The sequence below is a fragment of the Notamacropus eugenii genome, chromosome 6, assembly GCF_028372415.1.
Source record: "Notamacropus eugenii isolate mMacEug1 chromosome 6, mMacEug1.pri_v2, whole genome shotgun sequence".
Lineage (NCBI taxonomy): Eukaryota > Metazoa > Chordata > Mammalia > Diprotodontia > Macropodidae > Notamacropus > Notamacropus eugenii.
The window spans coordinates 68,141,240-68,168,221 of record NC_092877.1 but is presented as its reverse complement, the minus strand read 5'-3'; the positions used below and the strand labels follow the sequence as shown (position 1 = coordinate 68,168,221).

Genomic DNA, 26,982 nt, shown 5'->3' with positions numbered 1-26,982 from the left:
CAAAACATGTTATTCCCTTTTTATCCCATTCATCTGGGCACCCTTCTATACCCCCTTATTCTATTCCCTCACCGTTTTCTTTATAAATTTTAGAAGACTTTTATTCCCTTCTAATTATATATTGTTCTCTCTTTAACCCAGATCTGATATAAGTAGGATTCTCAATAAAAATCTCTGCTTTATCCTCTTTCCCCTTCTTGTCCCCTTAGTTTTTTATTTCTTTCTGAATTTAGAAGATTTTTATTCCCTTCTATATATTTTTGTGGCATTCCTTCTTTAACCTATTTCCGAAGAGGGTAGGCTTCTAGAGCTACTAGCCTTCTCCAGTCTAATTCCTTTGTGTCAGTTCCTTGTTTGTAGGGGAAATCTGGAGAGCTTAGATTTTCTGACCTACTATCTTCCCAGAATCCTATTTCTACTGTTTACTTTTAATCTGTAGTCACATGGAAGAAAAATAATTTTCTTTTTTTTGTAGAATATGAATAGAATTGAAAAGTTTTGGTAAAAGACAAGATATCCATTTATGTTTAAAATACTAGATCTTGTGAATGTTAAAGAACAGAATCCTCAGAATTCAAAGAAACATGAAGATATAATTAAATCTTTCAGTATTTTCAGGAATTAGGGATAGGAATAAAATCTTTAAGTAGTTAAAGAAAGGACTTTGAAAGATGTTAATTTAAAGTATGTAAGTCAAAGTAAGCATTCCATTTAATGTCTGTGCAACTCTTAAGATCCTAGGTCTTTTAGCAAATTTGTTGTTTAGCTTATGTTTATACTTCTATTGTAAGCTTTTATTAGTTTCATTTCCACTTCAAACTCCTTATTTTATTGTTATGAAATTTAACCATAATCTTTTAAGTATTTTTAAAATTAATTTTATTTATTTCCACTGTTCTACAATGACTACCATATATCTTAGATTTTTTTTCCCCTTCCTCCCCGAGATGGCATACAATTTTATATAGTTTCTACACATACATTTCTATTAAATACATTTTCACTATAGTCATGCTATGTAGAGGAATTAAAATGAATGGGAGAAATCATATAACAAACCAAAACATAATACACCAAAAAAATGATCTGCTACAATCTGCGATTGAATTCCAGTCCTTTCTCTGGATATGGAAGGCATTTTGCCTTAAAAGATCATTGGAAATTTTTTTTTAAGTCCCTGCATTGCCATGAAGTTCTTTTAAGTATTATCAAATTGAATTATTTTCCAGTGAGATTAACCTCAGATGACAATTACGAAAAGAGAGGGGAGAATTTAGTTTGAGTGAAAACTGTCCTTTGTAGTAAAGGTACAAAAATTACTTAATTTATGACTTAGCTTCTGTGTTTTGGGATATTACCCAGAATTGTATCCTTAGGGAAGCACAAATCAATAGGAACTGAAAATTGGGACACAAGTTTTAATTCCTTAATCATTTTAGTATAGGTGGATCATTTTTCTTAGGTGGAAAGGGAACACTGAACAGAAAATTCTGTGCTTGTGGCTTCCTAGAAATTTTTACCTTTTTTTGATGCTTCAATCTGTATCTAGTCACCAACAATTTTTACCCTTTTGCCTAAATTTTTTAAGTCACTTTTAAAAGTAATTTACACTTATCTTCTTATTGATTAAAACCTCTGTGGTGTTGCATTTTTGATTTCAACTTGCTGGTCATACTGCTTCATAAACTGTTTCAGAGGTTTTACTGAGCCTTCTTCCTTGATTACCTATAATTGTCAGTTTTTTTCTTAATTTACATATTTCCAGACTCCAAGCATTTTCACTGCTTGTCCCCCATGCTGGGAACTCTCTTATTCCTCATTTTCACTTTCTGGTTTCCCTGGCTTCCTTCAAGTCTTAGCTTGATGATTGCATTCACTGACATCAGTATATGGCATGTGTGTGCCCTTAGGGATAACACAAAATCCAATAGACCTAGAAGATGAACAGCTCTTGTTGTGAGAGAATGCAGCAGTATTGCATCCAAATAGTAGCCCTGAGTGAAACAAGATTAGCAAGTGATGGCCATCTTACCAAAATTTGAACTGTCTGCATGTTTTTTCTGGAGTGGCCACAATGAAGGGATGCTCCCTAAAACTGGCTTAGGTTTTGCAATCAAGACCCAATCTAATCAGCAACCTTGTGTACTTCCCAAAAGGAGTGAATGACATGCTTGTGATATTGTGATTGCCATTGTAGTAAAGTGCCATGCTATTATCGTCAGTATGTACATTCCAACCATAACGAACCCTGCTGAGGTCAAAGAAAAATTTTATAAAGACATGGAGAACCCTCATCTTTGATGTGCTAAACGCAGACAGGCACAGACTATGAGACATAGCAGGAATGCAGTCAGAAACAGCAATTACTACCTAAGACTTGAGCATCTCATGATCTCATCACCAACATTGTTTTCTGTTTACCTAAGTGCAGTTAAACTTCGTGGGTGCGCCTTCTCAGTAAACATTGTCATTTAATAGACTCTGCAAGAAGAGACAGGATGTGAGAGTGACAAGACAGTGTGTGCTGCAGAATCCTGGACTGATCATAGACTTAGCTTCTCTAAGCTAAATATAACAAAAGCTGCAGATGACTACCAGAAGACTTATTAACATTAATAGATTAGAATGCTTCTCTGAGTTTGGACAGTTTGTTGCTCACTTGGAGGGAAAGCTGAGCCAACATAGAGTTGGCAGCGAAGCAGAAAAGGAGTGGGCAGCTTTCAGAGATTTGGTATACAGCATTGCATTTACTCATCAGGGCCAGAACACTCATATACATCAAGACTCATTGATGAAAATGATGGGGAGATTCAGAAGCTGCTAAATGAAAAATGAGAACTCCACAGGATTCACCAGCAGGATAGTTCATTTGTCTCTAGGAAGGCAGCATTTAACTCCATCAAAAGTAAAGCAAAGCTTAGAGAGATAGATGATGTTTGGCTAAATAAGAAAGTAGATGAAACTTGGTTTTATGCTGGTAATAACAATCCAAAGCACTTTTTTGATGACCTGAAGGCTTTTTACGGGCCAAAGACTTATGGTACATCTTGTCTACTCATGCTGATGGAGCCACATTGATTAGTTATAAGGACATTATCCTGAAGAGATGGGTTGAACATTTCCATAGTGTTCTCATTGGACCAGCATCAGTCAGTGCTAAAACCATTGACTATACCTCAGGATGAAGTCAGTCCATCTATAGCAAACTTAGGGCCTCAATTTTCCCATCTGTAAAGGAGGTTGAATTAATTGCTCTTTACTCCTTTCTTGCTCAAATAGTCTGTTATTCTGTGAGATCTCTCTTTTTAAATAAAGAAAAGTGTATTTATTTTCTGTTCCAAATTTTTTCCCTTTCTCCACCTCTCCCCTGTTCTGAGAAGGCAAGAAACATACCCATTATACATATGAAATTATTAAACATAATTAGTCATGTTACAAGTAGAAAGCAAGAAAAGGAAAGGAAAAAAACTGCTTTGGTTCTCTCTCTGGAGATGGGCAATATTTTTCATCATGGGTACTTTGGATATGTCTTGAAACAGTTTATTTGTCAGAGTAGCTAAGTCTTTTACAGTTGCTCATCATTACAATATTAGTGTTTACTGTGTACTGTGTTCTAGTTCAGCTTATTTCAAATTGTATTAGTTCATGTAAGTCTTCCCAGGTTTTTCAGAAAGCATCCTGCTTGTTGTTTCTCACAGCACAGTAGTATTCCAACACAAGCCTATACTACAACTTGTTCAGTCATTCCTTAATTGATGGGTAACCCCTCAATTTCCAGTTCTTTGCCATTACAAAAGGAGTTGCTCTAAATATTTTTGTACAGATAGGGCCATTTCCTTCTTTTCTGATCTCTTTGGGATTTTTTCTCTGATCTCTAATAGTGGTATTGCTGGGTCAAAGTTTATGGACAGATTTTAGCCCTTTGGGCATAGTTCCAAATTATTTTCCAGAACGTTTGGACCACTTTACAGTTCCACCAACAGATATGACATCTATCTTAAATGACAGCTAATTTTAAGGTAGACAAGGGAAGAAAAATAAGAGAGGCCAAAGTTGGAGGTTAAGCAATTTTTTCTTTTTTCTGCTACTGCAGAGTTGCTCAATGATAATTGTATAAGTTAATTAAATACTTTCTAAGTTATGTTGTAAATGAAGAAAATGTTTTGTTCATGCTTGTTACCTACATTACAAAATACTGTTTTTTTAAATATTTAAATCTGGTACCAGCATAGTATATAACATACTCTGGTGTTTGGGAAGACTTAAGAAATTATGAATGATGGAAATGTGCAGTATTATTGCTAATCTCACATTTGTTTAAAGTCATTTAATATGTTATGTACCACTTAAAATGACCATATCTTTGAGATTTATTATTTTTTTTTTAACAGAAGAGTCTGTAGAAGAATCAGTTGCCATCAATATTGCACAAATGGAAAAACGTTTACTACATGGCTTAATTCAAAATGTTCTCCCGCATGTTGGCACGTCTGTAAAAACTTTAGTTTTAGCATATAGCTCTGCAGTTTCCAGTAAAATGGTAAGCATCAAACAGTGTATCATTAAATGGTTATGAACGAAAACCTTTAGAAATAATAACTTTACACAACTGCAAGTTTTCCAATGAGGTGTTGTAGTTCTATTTTTGTTTTCAGTATAGATTTGGACTAAAAATAAATCAGAGTTTCCCTTTAACTCTAAAATGGTATAACTATATAATGTCTATGTGTCTTGATGAGGAGAAAGTTGAGTTTAAATCATTGTTACAAAAATACATATTCTCTTTTGCCTTAGAATCACAAAGACTGAATATTCTAATTAAAAATTCCTATTCCCTCCTTTCCCTCTTAGGTTAGACAGATTTTAGAGCTTTGCCCTAACCTGGAACATTTAGATCTTACCCAAACTGACATCTCAGACACTGCATTTGACAGGTAAGTTATTTTTCAGTTTTCAAATTATCCATATTGTGAACGTAATGATTCTTTTTTGTAGTTTTTATAGTGATTTAAATTGTAATTTGTTTTGTATCAAGATATGAATTGAATATTTTGATCTGCAACTAGGTAGATGGCTAATCATTTTTGTAATTTTAGAAAAGTTCTTTAATAAGCTTTTAACTCTTGGTTGTAGTTGGTCTTGGCTTGGTTGCTGCCAGAGTCTTCGACATCTTGATCTCTCAGGTTGTGAGAAAATTACAGACGTGGCTTTAGAGAAGATTTCCAGAGCTTTGGGAGTCCTCTCATCTCATAAAGGTGGCATTCTGAAGACTTGCAGAAACAAGAGCACATCGACTACATGGAGAAATAAAGACATTGTCATGCAATCTAACAGCAAATATACTTGTTTGCATGATATAACTAATGAAAGTCTTGGCAAAGAAGTAGACAATGAACACCACTGGACTAAGCCTGTTTCTTCTGAAAATTTCAGTTCTGCTTATGTGTGGATGTTAGATGCTGAAGATTTGGCTGATATTGAGGATGCTGTAGAATGGAGACATAGAAATGTTGAAGGACTTTCTGTAATGGAAACAGCATCTAATATCAGTTGTTCAACTTCTGGTTGCTATAATAAGGACATTGTTGGACTAAGGACTAGTGTTTGTTGGCAGCAGCATTGTGCTTCTCCTGCCTTCACATATTGTGGTCATGCATTTTGTTGTACTGGGACCACATTAAGAACTATACCTTCACTCCCAGAATCATCTGCACTCTGTGGAAAAGCAGCAAGGACTAAACAGTCTGTGGGAAAAGACTTACTTTACTCTGGGAGTGAAAAAACTGATCAAGAGACTGGACGTGTACTTCTTTTTCTCAGTTTATCTGGGTGTTATCAGATCACAGATCATGGTCTCAGGTAGGTAACTAATTGTAGAATGTTAGGAAATAGCAAGAGCTGAGCCAGAACTGTTCAGTTCAGAAGTTCGAATGAGTGATGAAATAATATTACATGGTCATCAATAGTATCAAAATGTTTACTGAAGTCTTTACAAAAATTTGTGGCCCCTCCTAAGGTGATCTGTGTTAAAGATATGCTGTATTCTGCATAATTTATATATTCTTGAAAAGTTATTTGTAAGTTCAATCTTTGTAAACTAAATCCTGTATTCATTACACCTTAAAGGAATCATCTGGTTGAATCTTCTTGTAACGAGCAAATATTTTTTATAGTGTAAAAGTCACCTTTAACTTTTTTCTGAATTTGTTTATATTGACCTTAAAATATTAAATTGTTATGATTATAACTGGATTACCAATCTAGGTTTTATATACTCTAGTAAGATGTGTTAACGTATTGTATAATGGGAGACATGCTGTATCAAAGGGCCCCTTATGTGTTGAATAGTCTCTGAAAACCATGATTCCTTTTATAACTTTCAGGAGCAGTTTCTAGATTGGAAGTAAATTAGCTCAGGCTAAAGTTTTGTATTCTGTGTATGGCTGTAATATACTAGTTTTCTGGCCTGAATGGGTATACAATATCACTTTTTGGTAGTTGAAGGTAGTTATGATCAATTTCACCAGCTATATTTATTTTGAGAAAATATTTAATATTGTCACTAATTTCATTTTTTTATTAATTTATTTAACTTTAACATTCATTTTCACAAAATTTTGGGTTCCACATTTTCTCCCCTTTTGTCCCCTCCCCCCACCCCAAAACACTGAGCATTCTAATTGCCCCTGTCTGCCAATCTGCCCTCCCTCCCTTCCCACCCCTTCCCTTTGGAAGGCAAGCAATTCAATATAGGCCAGATCTGTGTAGTTTTGCAAATGACTTCCACAATAGTAGTGTTGTGTAAGAACTAATTATATTTCCCTCCATCCTATCCTGTCCCCCATTACTTCTGTTCTCTCTTTTGATCCTGACCCTCCCCATGAGTGTTGACCTCAAATTGCTCCCTCCTCCCCGTGCCCTCCCTTCCATCATCCCCCCCACCCTGCTTATCCCCTCATCCCCCACTTTCCTGTATTGTAAGATAGGTTTTCATACCAAAATGACTGTGCATTTTATTCCTTCCTTTAGTGGAATGTGATGAGAGTAAACTTCATGTTTTTCTCTCACCTCCCCTCTTTTTCCCTTCACTAAAAAATCTTTTGCTTGCCTCTTTTATGAGCGATAATTTGCCCCATTCCATTTCTCCCTTTCTCCTCCCAATATATTTCTCTCTCACTGCTTGATTTCATTTTTTTTTTTTTAAGATATGATCCCCTCCTCTTCAGTTCACTCTGTGCGTGTGCGTGTGCATGTGCATGTGTGTGTGTGTGTGTTATCCCACCCTGTACCCAGATACTGAATAGTTTCAAGAGTTACAAATATTGTCTTTCCATGTAGGAATGTAAACAGTTCAACTTTTGTGAAGTCCTTTATGACTTCTCTTTGCTATTTACTTCTTCATGCTTCTCTTCATTCTTGTGTTTGAAAGTCAAATTTTCTTTTCAGCTCTGGTCTTTTCATCAAGAATGCTTGAAAGTCCTCTATTTCATTGAAAGACCAATTTTTCCCCTGAAGTATTATATTCAGTTTTGCTGGGTAGGTGATTCTGGGTTTTAGTCCTAGTTCCTTTGACTTCTGGAATATCCTATTCCACGCCCACGCCCTTCTATCCCTTAATGTGGAAGCTGCTAGATCTTGTGTTATTCTGATTGTATTTCCACAATACTTGAATTGTTTCTTTCTAGCTGCTTGCAATATTTTCTCCTTGATCTGGGAACTCTGGAATTTGGCCACAATGTTCCTAGGAGTTTCTCTTTTTGGATCTCTTTCAGGCAGTGATCTGTGGATTCCTTGAATACTTACTTTGCCCTCTGGTTCTAGAATCTCAGGGCAGTTTTCCTTGATAATTTCATGAAAGGTGATGTCTAGGCTCTTTTTCTCATCATGGCTTTCAGGTAGGCCCATAATTTTTAAATTGTCTCTCCTGGATTTATTCTCCAGGTCAGTTGTTTTTCCAATGAGATATTTCACATTATCTTCCATTTTTTCATTCTTTTGGTTTTGTTTTGTGATTTCTTGGTTTCTCATAAAGTCATTAGCCTCCATCTGTTCCATTCTAATTTTCTGTTCCATTCTAATTTTGAAAGAATTATTTTCTTCAGTGAGCTTTTGAATCTCCTTTTCCATTTGGCTAATTCTGCTTTTGAAAGCATTCTTCTCCTCCTTGGCTTCTTGAACCTCCTTTGCCAATTGAGTTAGCCTATTTTTCAGGGTGTTATTTTCTTCAGCATTTTTTTGGGTCTCCTTTAGCAGGGTGCTGATTTGTTGTTCATACTTTGCTTGCAAGTCTTTTATTACTCTTCCCAGTTTTTCCTCCACCTCTCTATCATGATTTTGAAAATTGTTTGGGCTCTTTAAGGCCTTTTCCCAGAACTGATCCCATCGAGTGGGCTGGGATTTAGAAGCACTGACTTCCGTGTCTTCCCCTGATGGTGAGCACGGCTCTTCCTCATCAGAAGGGAGGGGAGGAGAAACCTGCTCACCAAGAAAGTAACCCTCAATAGTCTTGGTTTTTTTCCCTTTTCTGGGCATTTTCCCAGCCAGTGACTTGAGCTCTGAATATTCTCCTCACACCCACCTCGCCTCCGGATCCTCCCAGCCCACGCTTAGGATCTGAGAATCAAGTGCTGCTTCCTAGCCTCAGTGCTTTGGGCGGGGGCAGGGCTGCTATTCAGTGTGAGATTAAGTTCAGGTGCTCAGGTGGGGGCAGGGCTGCCACAAGGGGCTCAGTTCCCTCAGGGGGTTTATGCAGAGACCTGCAACAATGGATCCGGGCTCCTGCCTGCTTGGGGAGCCCCAGTCTGCTCCCGCCTCCGCTGTTGTTGCCTCCCGAGGGGGCCTGAGTTATGGGGGCACCCCACTCCCCTCTCGACCCACCAAAGAGACCTTCTCACCGACCCCCGTCACCTGTGGGTGGAGGGACCCGCAGGGCCGCTGGAGATCCCGCCCCTGAAGCCCACTCGGATCTTTTCCTCTCAGTGCCACGGCTGCGGCAGGGCTGCACTCAGCTCCCAGTCCCGGTGCCCAGTCCGCAGCTCGAAGGACCTTTTGTGAGAGGTTTGCAGGTCTCTCTGGAACAGAAATCTCCCTCGCTCCAATGTTCTGTGGCCTCTGGGTGCAGAATTCGCCGTGAGTTACTTCTTTGTAGATGTTCTATGGGTTGTGGGTTCGGAGCTATGTGTATGTGCGTCTTTCTACTCTGCCATCTTGGCTCCGCCCCACTAATTTCATTTTTTAAAAAATATTTTATTTTTTCCCAATTACAAGTACATAAAGACAAGTTTTAACATTCATTTTGAAAATTTTTGAGTTCCATATTTTCTCCCTCTCTCCTTTGCCTCCTCCCTCGCTAAGATGGTAAGCAATTTGATGTTATGCATAATTCAGTCTTATGAAAACATTTTCATGTTACCTGTGCTGTGAAAGAAGACACAGATCTAAAGGAAAAAAACGTGAAGTGAAAAATAGTTTTATTTTATCTGCATTTAGACTATCAATTCTTCCTTTGGATGTATCAATAACTTAAAAAAAAATTATTGATTGGGCTTAAGTTTTTGTGGTTAGACTATAAAGTCTCATGAAATTTTCCTTTACAGAAGTATAGAGTAAATCAGAGCAGTTAAAGTAGCAGTCTGAGGGAGGCATAAGCTTGTACTGAGGCAATTGCAATTACTTTGTACTAATCTTATAAATTGGTGCTGCCTGTTATTTGAGTTAGACTTTAGCATCCCATTGTAACCATATGCTGGTTGATTACCCTTGATATAAGAACTAGTGAATGTTGAACAACTTTTTGTTGTTTATTCAGTTTATATTTTATCGAAGATTATTTTCTGAAATGTAAGTCATTTAGGCCTTGCCCAGCACAGCTATTAAAAACAAATGGATGTGTTTTTCATTAAAAACTCCACTTGAGAACTGTTTTCAAAAGTCTTAGAGTAGCCAGAAAATACTTTTAAAGATGCATACAGAACCTCTATAGAAATGTATCACAATAAGCTCAGAATTATTTTGCATGATAAAGCACTTTTCTTGGTACTCTACACAGTGCCAGATTAATTTTATGTATGCTTTGATTTTCTCTGATCCATTATTTGTAGAGATATACATAGATAAATATACAGATATAAACAAATAACCTAAGCAAAAAGTGAAGTACTTAAGTTTCTCATGAGATAATCCTTTCATTCTTCCCTGTCATGCTCATGCAGTTGTTCCGAAATTTATCCCCTCTTCTAACACCCAAAGATGTGGGAAAAGGTCTTGAAATTCCTTGCAGTAGATGATGCCTTTGTTTCCTTTTTACTGAGAAAAAAAAAATCATGGTCACCTTTTATAATCCTGAACCAAGAGTTCCCTTTTCTCGCCTGATCCACACCTCAGAATGCCATGTCTTTTTTCCTTCTTTTCGCCAGTTTCTGAGAAAGAAAGTTGGTCTTTCTCTTTGCTAGGGCTTTTCCTTTTTATATGTGTCTATGTCCCATCCTCTCATCTCTTCCAGGAGATTTTCTTGCCGATAATTCTCCTGCTTTGTTTTCCCCTTTCCTCCCTTTCCTTTCCCTCTATGAAATTGAACCTTTATTGCAATTTTACATGATAGTACCAAACCTGCCTTGTTTATGTCTCTTCTGTGTATTTTTAAATATTTCATTGACATCATTTTCATTTTCCTTTCAGTAATTTCCTTTTCTTCTCATCCACTGTCTTTATTCACTATACTATTGTACTCAGGTCTTTCTTGTTCTAAAAAAACAGAAAATATGAAACTTCACTTGACCCCATTATTTTGCACTTTACTTTCCTGAGTAAATACCTTCTTTCCAAGCTCAAGTTTTCACTTTAATTCAGCATACCTTCATTCATAAAACCTTAACTCCCTTCCCCTCCCCCAAGCCAGTGATTTAATGTCTTCTCCTTCCTTAAATATATTTATTTTTGTACATAATATATCCCCTCCTGAGAATGTTAAGTTCTTGAGGCCAATGACTGGTTTTGAAAAAAATTTTTGTGTGCCTTGTATATAATAAATGCCTAATGAAGTTGTTACTGAGTTGGGATGTGGCACTGAGAAATGAAGACTGGTATTCCAGATGGAGGACACTGGGAGTTAGTCCTGCTAGTTATTTATTTATTAATTACCTGTTAGTAATTGTGTTCTTTGGCAAATCACTTAATCTCTCAGGGTCTCCATTTCTGTATCTGTAAAGTGAAGGAATTTGATGGTTTGTAAGGTTTCTTCTACCTCAGAATACATGATCCTGTACTCTATTTCTATATTCTTTTCACTTTTTCCTTTGTTAATAGATTGGCAAATGTAGTTTTAATAATAACCCTTTAAACTATGTGAGACATAGGGACAGACATTTGGCCACATGAATAGTGCCATCTAATTTTGTCTGAGTGCTTTTGAGATGGAATTTTGATTTTAAAGTTTGCTTTAACCTTTTATCTGTAAAAGAAATTTATTTGTGCAGTATAATATTTCTGAAGACTTGAAAAAATATGAAAAAGTAAGATACGGAAACAGATTCATTCACCTGATATAATATAGTTTATTAAACTGGGACTTAAGCCCCAGGTTCTTACATCGAAATCTAGCGTCCCACTCCTTTCCTAAATATTTTCAGGTAACATTACTTCTATATCAGGAATAAAAACTACAATCCTTTTACAGTTATGTAAGTAATCTCTGCAAATTTCATTTTTTTCTGATAAATAGCAAATGACTTATTTTAAATATTTAACTACTTCAAGGTTCTGTGATTATCAGTAAGCAAAACGTTTTTTCCATGCTTGCTTGGTGATCTTTCTGAATTAATTTGACCCAGACAGTTCATTGTGGTGATGAGCTTCTCTGAATTTGTTTAGTCTTTTCAGTTGTGTCTGACTCTTCATGACCCCATTTGGGGTTTTCTTGGCAAAGATACTAGAGTGACTTGCCATTTACAGATGAGGAAACTGAGGTAAACAGGATTAAGTGAATTGTCCAGAATAAGACAGCTAATAAGTGTCTGAGGCCACATTTGGATCCAGGTTTTTCTGACTCTAGGCCTGGTTCTCTATCTCTCTAGTGTGATTGGATGACAGACAGGCACTCAGTTTGTCAGTCACTCCATTGATATTCTTGAAGCCTTTAATTCTTGGTTGGACCTACCAGAACTAATATTCTGATATTGTTGTATATGTAACTGTAGAGAACTCAGCTCCACCTCCATGTCAAGAAATGGGGCATAAGAGGATTGTAGTCTGCAAGCAGACTACCTTGGCTGTGTGGAACAAAGATTTTTGCAGTTCTTGTTAAAATTTGAAGTGCCTCCTTTTTGCATGGAAATAGTTTCTGTACTGTGGCATGTCAATCTTGATTGTTATTTACCTATTGCCCATTGTAGGGCAATAGGAACTCTTAAACTACTCTTGCCAAGCCTTGAGAGATTCAGAACTGCCACTGTTGTGACCAGCACTTCTGCCAGGTGGGAAATTACATTGAATTAAAACATATTTCCTTATCAGAATTTTGTATGTGAGTAAATCTTAGATTTTATATTTGACATGTTTATAGATACGATACTCACTTTTTTCCATCTTTATTTGAATTTTTGCATTATACTTTTGTAACTTTGTGTGGCTTCCTCAATCATAGCTCGTTATTTTTATGCTGCTTTTATGTTTTTAGTTTTACAATCATTTTAGCTTTCAATAGATTTTTAAAATAAAAATTCTAGTTTTTACTTTAATTTTGACAGCAGAAGATACTATAAATCACAGAATGTGAAAGCAACATTTTTTTTTCTTTTGAGTTCCTGGAATATATTTTACTAAGATAGGTTAGGGGTTTCCTTGTTCCCAAGATCTGGAGAGATTAAACAGTTAACTTGAATATAATGTTGCCTAAAATCTATTTTAAAATGTTTATTTTTATATATGTGTGTATGTGTGTATGTGTGTGTATATATATATATATATATATATATATATATATATATATATATAGTGTGTGTGTGTATAGATATAGACAGATAGATAGACTAAAGCTGTAATTTCAACACTAGTGAGCTCCTAGCAAGCAAATTCCTCTATGAATGTAAATCAACACCTGCTCTGAAACTTAGTGTTAGAGTATAACTTGGGAGAAAATTACATCTTTATTTTAGTATAGTTTCCTTTTTAATTTTGTGCATTTAAAAACATTATTCACCAGAGAACCAGAGTCCATGACTCATGAAAGGTTAAGAACTCTTTTCTTGAAGTAACCTGGGACACTGGGAAATTAAGTAGTTGTTACTTGTCAAGGGTCTCACAGTTTATGTGTCAGAGATAGTTCTTGAAAGCAGGCCTTTTTGACTTCAAGGCCAGTTCTCTGCCTAGTCACTGTGCTGGTCTCTCTGTTTTATAAATGTTGTCATATTCTTTTATTTCTGTTTTCCAGGGACATTATATGGAAAAATAAATTTAAACTGTGTTCAAGTGCACTGTCAGGATTCTTGCTTAATCTTCTCTTTGAGATAGCTTAATCTGATTTGATTATTTCTCTTTTAACAGGGTTTTGACTCTGGGAGGAGGACTGCCTCATTTGGAGCACCTTAATCTATCTGGTTGTCTTACTGTAACCGGTGCTGGCCTGCAGGATTTGGTCTCAGCATGTCCTTCTCTAAATGATGAACACTTTTACTACTGTGATAACATTAACGGTAACGTTTCTTTTTTTTTAAGTGAGATAGTAAAAAGTTGTGCTTTAAAAATACTAATACTTATGCTCAGTTGCTTGGCTGTCTTCACCAAGCTAACTTCACTGATTTCAAATTAATTTCTTTGCCTTTTGGTAAATTTAATACTTAAATTTACATTTAGGAGCTTCTTTTAAGGTAAGTTTTACTTGTGAAAAAAGCATACTTAAATTATAAGCCATATCAAATGTTATTGAGATATATGGAAATTTAAGTATTCAAAGTGGTGGATATTTAGAAATGTTTGTAACTTAGGACGGACTATAAGGGTTTAGAAACATGGAGCATGACTTGGGGCATTGGACTAAATTTCTCTTTCCTAGTTATTCCTGTAGTCCTCTTATAGTAATTACACTGGCAGCCATGACTTTGTCTCTGAGTGGAGTTATAAATAAACTAGAATACATATTTGACAAACCAGCCTAGTGTGACAGAATTTAGAGTAAAAAGGAGCCTTAAAGATCACCTAATACAATCATGTGTATTACAGATGAAAAAACAAACCAAAAGAGGCAAAGGTTCTTCCACCATTCTGCAAAGTACAGTCAGGATTCATATTAACATTATCTTTTCCTTTGATCAGTGGACATCTCTTTTAAGAACTTTTAAAAACCCTTGGAAATGAGAGGTGCACAGGGCAGAAAATTTGCTCACAATTTGAGCGTGCATCACATTTAAAGAGCAGCAGAATAGATCTGTCTTGGGAGACTTACATCATAGGATTCAGTCTTGCTCTTTGAACAGTGTACTTTGATTGTTGGAGGGAATAGTGGTGGTGCTGGAATTCTAGTTTAGGATGCTTGAATTCCCTGGGATTACTTTGGAATTAATCAGAATCCTTAAAGGGTTCCTGATACTTCATTCCCTCTACGAGAGGGTTTTGGGTTTTTTAAGATTTGGAGGATCTGTAGGGCAGCTTTGGTTGTTTCAGTCTGGTATTGAGAAAAATATATAGGTTCGTCCTGGTGACTTTAAAATTACTGTAAAGGTCAAGCTATAGATTAAGGTGATTACTTTAAAAGTACTAAGTACAGCTAAGATTCAAGTAAAAACAAATAAGGCATGCCAATTTGCTGTGGTATAAGTTTGCTACTTATAGATCAGCCCCAAATTCCCCTCTTTCCATTGGATCCCCCTCACATCCCATTAAAAACAGGTAGTGATTTCTGTTTAAAAATAACTTAACTTTGAAATCTGATTGACCTCCAGGATAGATGGAGGTGCTTTGGTGTTTTTCCTTAGGGCAAAAATGACCAGCTCAGTTTGGGAAAACAGAATTCTTGCTTAAGTGGAGGGATAGACAAGTTAGCAGATAAAAGTGGTTTCTGAGACCACTTCAGTCATGTTGGGGTTGGGGTCACGAGCTCAAGTGGGATGGGGGGAGTTACTCTTTTCTTTTTGCGTCAAAAGTAAGTACAAAAGAGTACTGCTCTTGCTATATCTAATATTAGGGCAAGCTTGAAAGGTAAGTGGTCACCTTAGATTCTCAATGGGTGAGGTGGAAATTTTTTGGTTGGAATCTGTTAAGTTTTTTAATTGTAAATATCTCCAAACTATAGTGAAAATATTTTTGATATTAGAATAACTATGTATAGTCATCAAATCAAAATGTCTGTTGCTTGTTATAGTGTACTACCATTACTGTACTTGTAAATTCCATATGATTCTTGAAGAAAAATAGAGATGTTTTCATTTCTTCTCTGCCAAAAAAAAAAAAAACCCCACAGCCCAGACTATAAAGAATAAGAACTTTAACTATTTTAAGCTAAATATATATCTTATAATTGAGGTTCAGCAAATTAGGCAGTTAGGCCTGTGAAGGAGAGATCTATTTACAGTTGTTTAAATGATGATGACTACTATCTTTATTAAGGGTTGTTGTGTGTGGCATTAATAAAATAATAAATTGTTCCTGTATATTGCATTTACATATATACCTTGCGTGTGTAAGATATTGAGATACAAAAGGAGATATAACAGGTTGGAGCCACATTTTAGGGGGAGGTGAGCTTAGAATGCCAGTTAGGGGTTAATAGTTTAATTAGTGACCCTTGGGGAGCCAAAGAATATTTTCAAGTAGAAAAGTGATATTATAGTAGGACATGAGGAAAATTACTGGACAGCGGTATTAGAGTATGGATAAAAAGAAGGTAATGAATGAAGGCAGAAAGACCAGTTAATATAGTAACCTATCACAGTTGTTCAGACAAGAAAATAAGAGTGCCTGAGCCCAAGTTGTAAACACGCAGCAGAGGTTGCTGTTGCCTTGAAAAAAGGAAGATCCATATTGATGATTAATTGGTCATCCTTTGTAGCCAGTTTACTGACCTTAACTATGATATATATAGGTACATATATTTGTATATGTTTATGGATAGTCATCCCTCGACATTCATGGGTGCAGGACCTTCACAAATGTAAAAAATCACAAATAACTTTAGGTCCCACCCCAAGCCTTTATTTTTAATAATTTTGATCATAAACAGTACACTACATCCATAAAAATTCTTCATAAGAGGTTAATATCTCACATGCTATGTGGAGTCTTCAAAACTGGCAGTGTGTCTGTAGCAACTGCTTCCCAGATTTCTTTCTGTGAAAAGCATGCAAAATACAAGAAGCACTGCTGGAGAAAACGTATTGCTTGATTCTGGGTGGTAGATAGAGAAGGAGACGTACCAAAGAGACTGTGTAGCCTGTAATTCTTTATCACATTGAAAGAAAATTTAGCTGTTTATTTTTTGGAGACAGTTGCAGTTGAGTGACCTGCTCTAGGTCCCACAGCTAGTAAGTGTTGGAGACCAGATTTGAACTCAGGTCCTTCTGACACTAGTGCTGGTACTCTTATCCATTCCATTGTACCACCTAGCTGCCCCAAATTTTACCTGTTTATAAGAAATTTATGTATACTTATTGTAGTAAATGATAAATAAAATAGATGACCAACATACAGCATCTATGCATTTATGACTTTCTAAATGTTTTCATTTTCGTTACATATTCATGTCTTCTGCAATTTTCACAAGTTTGCCACAAATCTCCAAAAATTATCATTTGATGGCTAGCCCACAAATAACCAAAAACATGAGAGTGAAAGCTGTGAATATTGAGGAGTGACTTATATATAAACACACTAGAAACCCCAAATTCAGAGAGACTTCAGAAGTCATCTGTTTCAGACCTTAATAATTATCTTTTCCCTTGGAGTGATCAGAAGCCTATTTTGAAATTTATTTGGAAGAAAATGAGAAGAATTTTATACTCCAGTTTTGGACAGTTAGTGAGGAATACTTATTACATTTGACATAATGGAGAAGTTTAATTGATAATTATGTAGGTTGAAATTTGTAATTTGTTATAAAGACATAGATATCTTGACCATAGAAGAGTTTAAAAAAATTTTTTTTTAGTCAGAATTTTTTGGAGTCCCCTTTTCAAGTGCTTTTACCTTTTCTAGACATTTCTATGGAAGACATATTTGTAGTTGAAGAAAAGTTCTAGCATTTCAGAATTATAGAAAGAACTGGAAAAGATCTTAAAGATCACCCAGTTGAAACCTCCTTATATTACAGGTTGGGAAACTGAAGTCCAGAGATGTAAATTTGACATGTTTTAAGTTGATATATTGAAATAGCTAACAATACTATAAAAATTAAATTGTCATGTAGTACCTTGGTGGTAGTAATTCATTTTTATGAGTTTAGCTTATCTCATATTAGACTTTGGTTTGACAAACCTCTTGAAACAATTTAAATGCTATTTTTAGGGGTCCGTACCTGTCATATTTATATATGCAGAATATTCCTACTATTGCATATTAGCAATGTATCTCTGATGTCTGACAAGTTAGATTACTTCCCCATGGTTACACAGCTATAGAATGTGTCAGAAGCAGGACTGGAAGCTTGGATCATCCTAACTCCAATACCTGTTATCTAATCCATCTATGCTATGCTTTCTTTCTGTGGCCATCTAATATAGAATTAAATAGATTTGAATTTGCTTGCTATTGCAATGTTTCTCTCAGTTTTAGTTGTAAATTCTTGTATATGAAACTGTTTTCTTGAACATACTATTGATACTTTAAGACATGGTACTTTGAATTCCCAGAAAAAAATAATGCCACAAGTGTTGTTATCTCAGTGTTATACTCTGCTTTTCACACCCTGACAAACATGATTTGAAAAGCATGGCAACCCTTCAAAGTTTTCACGGAAATGTGCTTTATAATATTTACCCTTGTAGTGTAAACTTGTACCTTGTCATTCTGGCCAATTTCCCTCAAAGCACTGTTGTGATAGAATCTTTTCCTTATGGCATTTGGACAGGCAGTTTATTACCTAGGAAATGTTAAAGTGAGATTTTATTGTACTTAATTTTGTACAATTCTCTAATTATTTACCTTCTAAAAATATTTAATATTTATTGAGCTCCTAAGGTGTGGGCACTGTAAAGATTTTAGCATAAATGTTTTGATTCACTAGTTTTCCTGTTTGTGACTTTATTTTTTTTAAAGGAAAAGTGTGCTAGTAAATATGTCTTCTACAGGTTTAGAATTAGATTTATGTATTTATGTAGATGGAATCTTTGTAATTTTAAACATTAGTATTTTGCTGAAGATTTGAGATGTAATTTGAGTAAAAATTCAAAAATGATCGAATTAAGTGTATGCTACTAACTTTTCCTTTTGTCAGCATTGTCACTATTGAGGGAAAGAATGTAGGTTTTATTTTGCTTAAAATAACTAAGGATATGACATAATGTTTCCCCTTCCCCTTACCCCACTTTTACTCTTTCCCCCTAATATCAGGCCTTGTTAATATTAGACTTTTGAGGGGAGTGTGAGGTGAGGTAGGATGGGAAGGAGGAATGATTTATCAAACAGTAAACTGGATTTGAATGCCTCTCATTGTACTGTGCTTGTGTGATGTACTGATTTAAAAGCTAGTTTGGGTTTCCACATTATTTCCCTATGTGACACTTAACAGTATTTGAACATAAATTCAATTTTAAAATGAGAAAAAAGTCATATCTTAAGGCTCAGACTTTCATAATGCTCTATTACTTACAAACACACTTTTATATTGAGTTCTACTGTTGTGTTCTAATTTAATTTAATTCTGTTTTAGAATTAATTTAATTTAATACTGTTTTGACTACTGCACTTTAAAAAAGGTACTTATTTGCTTTTAAAACCGTGTATAAAATCACAGTAGATTAATTCATAGTTCTGAAGGTAAAATATCCTTAGATGATTTGCTGTTTTATGTTTTTAATTTAAGTTGAAGAGGAGTAAAGGTAAGTTAAGGTAAGTGCAGATATACATCAAAATTACGTAAATGAAGTTAGACAAAAATCGTGAGCATTCCAGTAACAAATGTTGGCGGATGGTAATCGGATTTGCCTATGTAGTTATTTTCCTTCAAATGATATTTACATGAAATTTTATTTTTCTCATAAGTTGTACTTCACTTTCTTGTACAGAACCATTTTATTTAATAGTCATATAAACATTTTAGTTTTAAATTTTTAGAATTGCTTCAAATGGTTTGATTTTAAAATATGACTGTAATGAGTCTTGCTTGCCAAGTACATTGTAATTGACTTATTTGATAGGAATTTTCTCATGACACAAAAATCTAAAAAGCCTTACTTTTTGAATTATTATTTGCTATAAAGTAAAATGAATATACATCTTGTATTAGTCATATCATTTTAAAAATTATTTTACTTAAATAGTTATGTTTTATTCATTTCTATAATCCACTTAGCTTTCTCTTTGGGAAGTTCTACATTGATAGTTTGCTGATTTCTACCTACTAAAACATTTTTATTATATCTTATTTATTATATCTCTGTGCTCTAGATCCTTGTGATTCCTGGATATTAAGAACTACTAATCTTTGCCCTACATAAGCCCAACCTTAGATGAAAGCAGTGCTTGTTTCTTGTGATTGCTTTATCCATTCACTTTCCTGTTTTTGTCCCTCTTTGTCAGAACAATTCAGGAAAATCAAATGATGAGTTGCCTACACATCCATGGATTACAAGAGCTTTTTAACCAGATGACTATGCCATTTATGACAGTTGAATTTTTGAGATGGTGATGATGACTGAGATTACCACTTATCTGCCAAAATTGCTTTCTGACTTTGTTTCAAATTTAGTGAGGCAATGGAAAGAGCACTAGATTTAGTATTATAGGACCTAGGTTTGATTCTGACCTCTCTTCCTTATTTGTGTCCTTGAGCGTGTTGTTTAGTGTCTCTGGACCTCAGTTTCTTTATCTGTTAAATGTAAGAGGATTGGATTAGATGGCCCCCAAATTCTAGGCCCTTGATCCTTTGATTTTTTTTTTTCTGTTACATCCTTTGAAACTCAAAATACACTGTTCACAGGAGGCTTTGAGAGAGACAACTCTTAAATCATTTTTAGAGAGAATAGTGAGCATTGACTGTGTTATCAAGGTGATGTAAAAATGGGTGACAGCTCAGTTCTGAAGCAGCTCTTAACTGCAATTTCAGTGTTTTATTTGACATGAATTCTCAAGAATATTGGACATATTCAGACATAAACACATGAACTGAGCCATGAATTGTGTCATGGATTTCTGAAGGCAGAAATGATGAGGTAAAACATTCTAGACATGGGGAACAGCCTCTGCATAGGCAGAGAGGGAGGAGATATGATGACATTTTTGGCTGGGGATAGAGTGTATAAGGGGAGTCTAGACACTTAAATCTAGAAAGAGCAACTGGAGTGAGGTTGTAAAGGACTTTAAATTCTAAACTTAGAAGTTTATATTTTAATCCTACATGCCAAAGGGAATCTCTGAAGTTTCTTGAACAGGGGAGCTCTTGAGCAGGTCCTATCTGTGCATTAGGAATATCAGTTTTGTGGAGACTTATGGAGGATGTTTTGGAAATTATTGGAGGAGGCAGATCAATTAGAAGACTGTTGCACTGGTTTGGGGGAGATGTGATGAGGGCCTGAACTGTTACTGTGTTTGTGATATAAATGGAAAGAAGACTCTTCCCCCCCCCCCCCCCCCCCCGGATGTTGTGGGACCAGAATTACCACAATTGGTAACTGATCAAACTGAGTAATTTAGAACGTTGACAACAAAGTCTATGAACCTGGACGATTTGGAAGGGTAGAGTGGTGATGGTATGCTCAATAGAAATTGGGAGAGAAAGTTGAGTTTGGGGGAATAGATGATGAGTTAATTTTGTGGACACGTTGAATTTAAGGTGCCTTTGGGATGTCCAGGTGTAGATATTAAGGTAGTCATTGTGTTGGAGTAGAGTTTAAGAGAATGATAAGGGCTGGATTGTAGATTTGAGTTATTATAATAGAAATGACTGTTGAACTTAATGGGAGCAGATGAGATTATCAAGAGAAACTAATGGAAGAATACGTAAGACAGATCCAGGGCCATACCCAGGTATAGGGGCAGGACAGAGGATCATTGATTTAGAGCTGAAAGGGACTTCACAGGACATCTGTCCTCTTCTAATACCCTCATTTTACAAATGTGGAAACTGAGGTCCAGAAGAGGTTAAATGACTTGCCCAATGTCACACAAATAACTGATGAATACAGCTGGCATTCCAAGACAAAAATTGAATCTTTCCTGTTAAGGATCTTAGATTCATTCCATGTTTAAATACAAAGTAGGGAGAGAAAGCAGTAGAGTTGAGAGGGATCAGGAAAGGTTCAGTATAGAATATGGTACTTCAGTTGGTTTTTGAAGGGAGTGAGGTATTCTTTGAGGCAGAAAGAAGGCCAGAGGGGAGTGTATTTCTAAATATGGGAGAGGGGTGACAAGTGCAAAGAAGTGCCATAGATAAGGAACAGGAAGAGAAGACTTGTTTGTCTGGATTGTCGAGAATCGGAAGAGATTTATGTACAATGAAATTGGAAACATAGATTAGGGCCAGGTTGTGAAAGGCTTTTAAAAGCCAAACAAGGGCATTTATTTGGATACGCTGGAATTTGAGTAAGGAGATTTCAGAGTGAGATCTTTGTTTAAGAAAAATCCCTTTGCAAATGTGTGGAAAACAGAAAGGACTAGAGAGAAACTTGAGGCCAAGGAGACCAATTAGGAGAGTTTTGAAGTCCCTTCCAGCACATTAATCTAGGAAAAAGGTGATGAGTCGATGACTAAGGTAGTGACCATGAGATATGAAGAGTGGGCATATTTGAGAGGTATCTTGAAGGTAGAAACGGCAAGATTTGGCAGCTTGATTAGATGTGTGGCTTGGTGAGAAGTCAAGAATAATGTTAAGGTTATGAACCTGGGAGACTGAAAGAATAGTGATGCTCTTGATAGAGGCAAGGAAGTTTGGTAGATGGGTAGATTTGTTAGGAAAGATGATGTTTTGTTCTGGACATCTGGAGTTCTTGATATCTCTTAGTTTAAAACGTTCAATAGATGTTGATGCGGGTCTGGAACCTAGGAGAGAGACTGAGGTTAGAGAAATAGATCTTGGGAGTCATCTGCATAGAGATAATAATTAAACCCGTGGGAGCTTATGGGGTTACTACTACTACTACTGCTGCTGCTGCTGCTACTACTACTAATAATAATAATAACTTACTTGTATTTGACACCTTAAGGTTTGCAAAATGCTTGACATAATCTCATTTGATCCTTACAACAGCCCTGTGAAATGGTTGCTATTGATTATTCCCCTTTTTATAGATGAAAAAAACTGAGGCTAAGAGGATAAATGATTAACCTAGGTCCACAGGTATTGGAGACAATATTTATATTCAAAGTTGTCAAAGGCTTCTAGGTTTTCTAAGTCTATGTCTGGTGCTCTATCCTCATTTTACCATGAGTCTACCAATAAGGCCATGAGAGAATGTAGAGAGAGAGATGAGGACACAGATTAGAGCCTTAGGGTAAACTCACACTTAAGGATGTCATTGAAAATGAGGCAGTAAAGAAAACAGAGGAGTAGACAAGACCAGAGGAGAAACGAGAGACTAGATATGTCATAAAAACCTGGAGAGAGAATATTTTGGAGAAGGTGATCAGCCTTGTTAAATGATGCAAAAAGACCAAGGAGGGAGACTGAGAAAAGACTATCTGATTTGGCAAATAAGAGATCACTGGTACTTTGGAGAGAAGTTTCACTTGAGTGAGTCTAGAAACCAGATAAGGGTTGAGAAATTAGTGAGAGGAGAGAAAATGGAGGAAAGAGAATTAGGCATTTTTTTTTAAAAAAGAACTTTGAGAAAAGAATGAAGAAATAAAGACATGGGAGGATATTAGTGTTTGGTGAAGGTTTTTTTTTTTAATGGAGGAAACTCATTTTTGTTCTGCAAATGGAGGGACTGTCTCTTAGCAGAGATTGGAATAAAAGGAGGAGACAGAAGGGGAGGATATTAAAGGGTTTTGAAAGGAAGAGAAGTCAAGAAGAGGTATGACCTACACTAGAAGATCTCAGTTTTCTCAGTAAGTTTAAAAGGCTAAGTCCTCAGATGAGATGGTGAGGGATCAAAGTGGGATATGTGAAATGTCAGAATAGGAAAGAGAAGATTTTGATCAGCTTCTGTGCCGCGTGGGACAGGCAATCAGTTGTAGAAGAATAAAATGATTGCTTTACTGCATTAAGTAGCTGGACTGTACGGGACACATTCAGTTTGTGTTCTTAGCTCCTTTTCCCATTTGGTAGCAGGTGAGAACAAGTAAAGGAGGTGGAAAAAGAGTAATCTAGTATTAGGGGGTTGGTAGAGGTGTGGGAACATTATGACGTTGACTTGTTAGCTATCGGTAAAGATTGGAGAGAAAGGAAGTCAGAGTAGGAGTTAATAGCCTGAGAAAGTACCTATGAGTTGGAGGAATTGGAATTTCCAATGAGGATAAAGAAAAGATTTGGAGATATAAAGTATAGAGAGTGAGGGAATAATATGAGATGCTTAGCACAGGAATTGTAATTTTTGATCATGAAGGTGGGAACATTTGTGGATTAGGGTGTAATCCAGGGTACATATGGTATACAGAGATCTAGTGAAGGAGTAGGTAATGAGATTTGAGAAAATTTAGGGACTTGGAGGATAGGGTGCTTGTCCTAACAGCATATTTTTTCAGAAAAAAAATTTCTCTGCTTTTAGAAACCAGAATTATTTTTCCAAATGATTTTGTTTTTAAGCTTTCAGTCTTGTCCATCTGAAAAAAAAAAGGCATTGAAAAAGCACTCTTACATAAATGTGTAGTTTATTAATTTCTTTTACTGTTTATATACTTTGACATGTTAAAGTGTATGTACTTGTAATTCTTTTAATTCTATTGAGGATTTATACTGATTTACTTTTCTATATGTAGTTTCTGTAATTTACAGTGAACGTGAGAACATGGAATTAAATTCTCAGAAATATTTTAATTGAAGGCAAATGTTAACTTATGTAATGATCAGCTAGGCTCTAGTTATCTTTTATGTTGCTTCAGTACTTCAAAGATCAGTTACTTCAGTGGTATACATCAGAGGTGTCTCACTCATGGCTTGTGAAACTCTAGAACAGATAAATATGTAATTGGAAAATATTTACCAAAACAAATAAAATGTAATAGATACTATTAGTTTTGTGGTTTTTTAAAGTCAGTATGCTGCCTACAGGCACCATTTCTATTTGAGTTTAATACCACAGATGTCGGCATTCTCTTTATAGAAGCAGATTTTAACCCTTCTTTCATTCTTGAGTGGATAGTTTTTCTGAGTAGCTGATGTTGAAAGATTTACTTTTGCCTAATTCTCTTAATGATGTACCTCTGCAAAGCTAACTAAACTAGTACCCCAGATGATAGAACTACAGTTCAACTCTGGGGCTATACAGATCTTTTATATTGGAATTTTTAAAAAGTGAGAATATATTAGTATGAATATTTCTGAAGTTTTGTTGTGAAATTAGGCATGGATTTTCATGATAATAGTAAACCCAGATTTTCAATGACTTAATCTTAATTGATAAAAACAAGACTCACCTACTTTTGAATTTTTCAGTTTTGAATGAGATACAATTTGATGAGGCTTTGATAGTTAAAATGTACTTTTTTCCCACATCCTTGTTTTTGAAAACTGTCATATTGATCCATTTACTTTAAAATGCAAACATCTGTAATGAAACCTTTTTTGATGGCAGTAATTTCTTCGTGACCTTGACTCTTCATGTTACATGATTCCTTTACTAAATGCCTGTGCATCCAGAAAGACTGAGATAAAGTGTTAATAACCATGTTGTGAGTGGTTGTTTTTTTTGGTAGTTGCTGCTTTGTAAATGAGCCATAAATCTCTTAAGATCTTTGTGTCATTTCATCTTCCATTTTATTAATCTTTTCATTACTACTATTAGATGTAAGTTAAATGCTAAAAACTAGATTTATCCAGAGAGTTATTAAAAAATTCTACTTTAAATACTTTGAACTAAGATAGTGCTTTTTTATATCTGTGAGCTTTATTTTGTTTTCATTTCTGGAATTTTTATTGCAGTTGTTTAATATACTGTATTTTGGAGGAGCAAACAAACACATTTTCTTGAATTGTTTTCTTATTTGGAAGTGGTTGAATTTTTAACATATTTGTTGTTTCTTTGATTTTCTTGTCTACCAGGCATACTTATGTAAAAATTTTTTTAACAGCTTCTTTTTCTTCTACCCAAATTTTTGGTAATAGCTAAAGTCAGGCTGTTTTGATGTGTTCTCTCTCTTTAAAAAATTTTCTTAACAATTGTATAAATGAATTTTGTATTTCTTAGTTTTATAACAATATGTAACTTTTAAATACAACCAGTTTGCCTTTAAAATACCAATTATCTTAGATTTAAAAAAAAAATTCTTCCTTTCACATTTCTTCTGTTTCCACAGGTCCTCATGCTGAAACCGCCAGTGGATGCCAGAATTTGCAGTGTGGTTTTCGAGCCTGCTGCCGGTCTGGTGAATGACCCATGACTTCTGATCTTTGTCTACTTTATTTAGCTGAGCAGGCTTCCTTTCATGCACTTTACTTACAGTACACTTCTTGTGTTAACCATCCCTTTTTGAGTATGACCTTTTTTGGCCCCTTCCTGACAGCCTCAAAAATTTTAATTCACCAATGAATTGTTCAGTGTTGTATTTCATGCAGATCTCATTTTGTTTCAGAACAGGGTTAGACTTTGTGGTGGGGGTGGGAACAGACTTATCAAATTTCTTTTTAGTGTCATGGTTGTTTTTTGTTTTTGTTTTTTGACACTTCAGTATGCTTTTGATTATTTTGTGTTAGAGAGTATGGGGGACCTACTGTTTTTCTTGAATTATACAAATAGCATAACAAGCTTTGCAGATCATTTTAAGTTGTGCATCTTTAGAAGTATTGTTTTTCCCAACCTTCCAAAATGGAAATTTATGGAAACCAATTTCTTTCCCATTGTATTTTCTTTTATTTGACTATATCTATTAGAGCCAATTAAACATAGCCAAATATAAAGATTCTTTAAAAGGTTACTATCAAATTAATTGGCTACTTGGTGAATTAGCTTGGTGTGAGCTCTATGAAAACATCCACTATGTATAAAGTTCCTTCAAAACCCCATAGGTTCCCGCCAGTTTCCCTAAATCTTCAGGAATGTTGAATCTTGGAAGGGATTTTCAACAATTTCACAAACCATGTGAACAAATGTATAAATAAAATCTACTTTGAAGATTTCACTGACTAAAATCTTTGTGTTTTACTTTCATTGTTGGAAGCGATGATAGAGATTTATCTTGTTATGTGGTAGGATTAAAATAACGTTTTTGGACGAGTCTGACAACTAACCTTTGACTGATGTGTCAGTTTTATTGAACTATATTTTCTTTTTCTAAATACCTACTAGTCAAGATTTTAAATTCTTTAAGCTTCTTATAGTTGCTTTTTGAAAAGACATAGGTGAGGTAGAGAGAGATTATATTGAAAAACAATTTAAATGTTGAATCTCTAAATAAATTTTGCATGATTTTGATATTCACTGGAGATCTTTTTGAAAACAGGCCTCCTGCTTCTGTACTGATAGTGATGGAATGTCTGGAAGGAGGCAGGGGTGAGATAGGGAGGGTACTGTTCTTAGACTGTAATTTAACTTGGCTATTGACTATTCTTAAATGTGACTAGTGATGTCATTTAATTGGTTTGTTTCTGGCTTAAAAGGATACGAGCTCCAACAATTGAGTGTTATGACAATATGGGATAGATTGTTTTGTGAGCTGGTTCTAGAAGGTTCTCCATCATTGAAGGTT

At 35.3% G+C, this 26,982-nt stretch overlaps 1 protein-coding gene across 1 annotated transcript in view; it reads left to right on the top strand.

The window, feature by feature from the left end:
* The window catches only part of FBXL5 (F-box and leucine rich repeat protein 5), a 50,267-nt gene extending 23,842 nt beyond the window's left edge, over positions 1 to 26,425 (top strand). Inside the window, exons 7-11 of the mRNA XM_072620300.1 lie at positions 4,392 to 4,540; positions 4,852 to 4,934; positions 5,134 to 5,859; positions 13,540 to 13,688; positions 25,594 to 26,425. Of these exons, the coding sequence (XP_072476401.1) occupies positions 4,392 to 4,540; positions 4,852 to 4,934; positions 5,134 to 5,859; positions 13,540 to 13,688; positions 25,594 to 25,670 (1,184 nt within the window). The 3' untranslated portion in view covers positions 25,671 to 26,425. The remainder of the gene's footprint in view (positions 1 to 4,391; positions 4,541 to 4,851; positions 4,935 to 5,133; positions 5,860 to 13,539; positions 13,689 to 25,593) is intronic.
* The last annotated feature ends 557 nt before the right edge of the window (positions 26,426 to 26,982 follow it).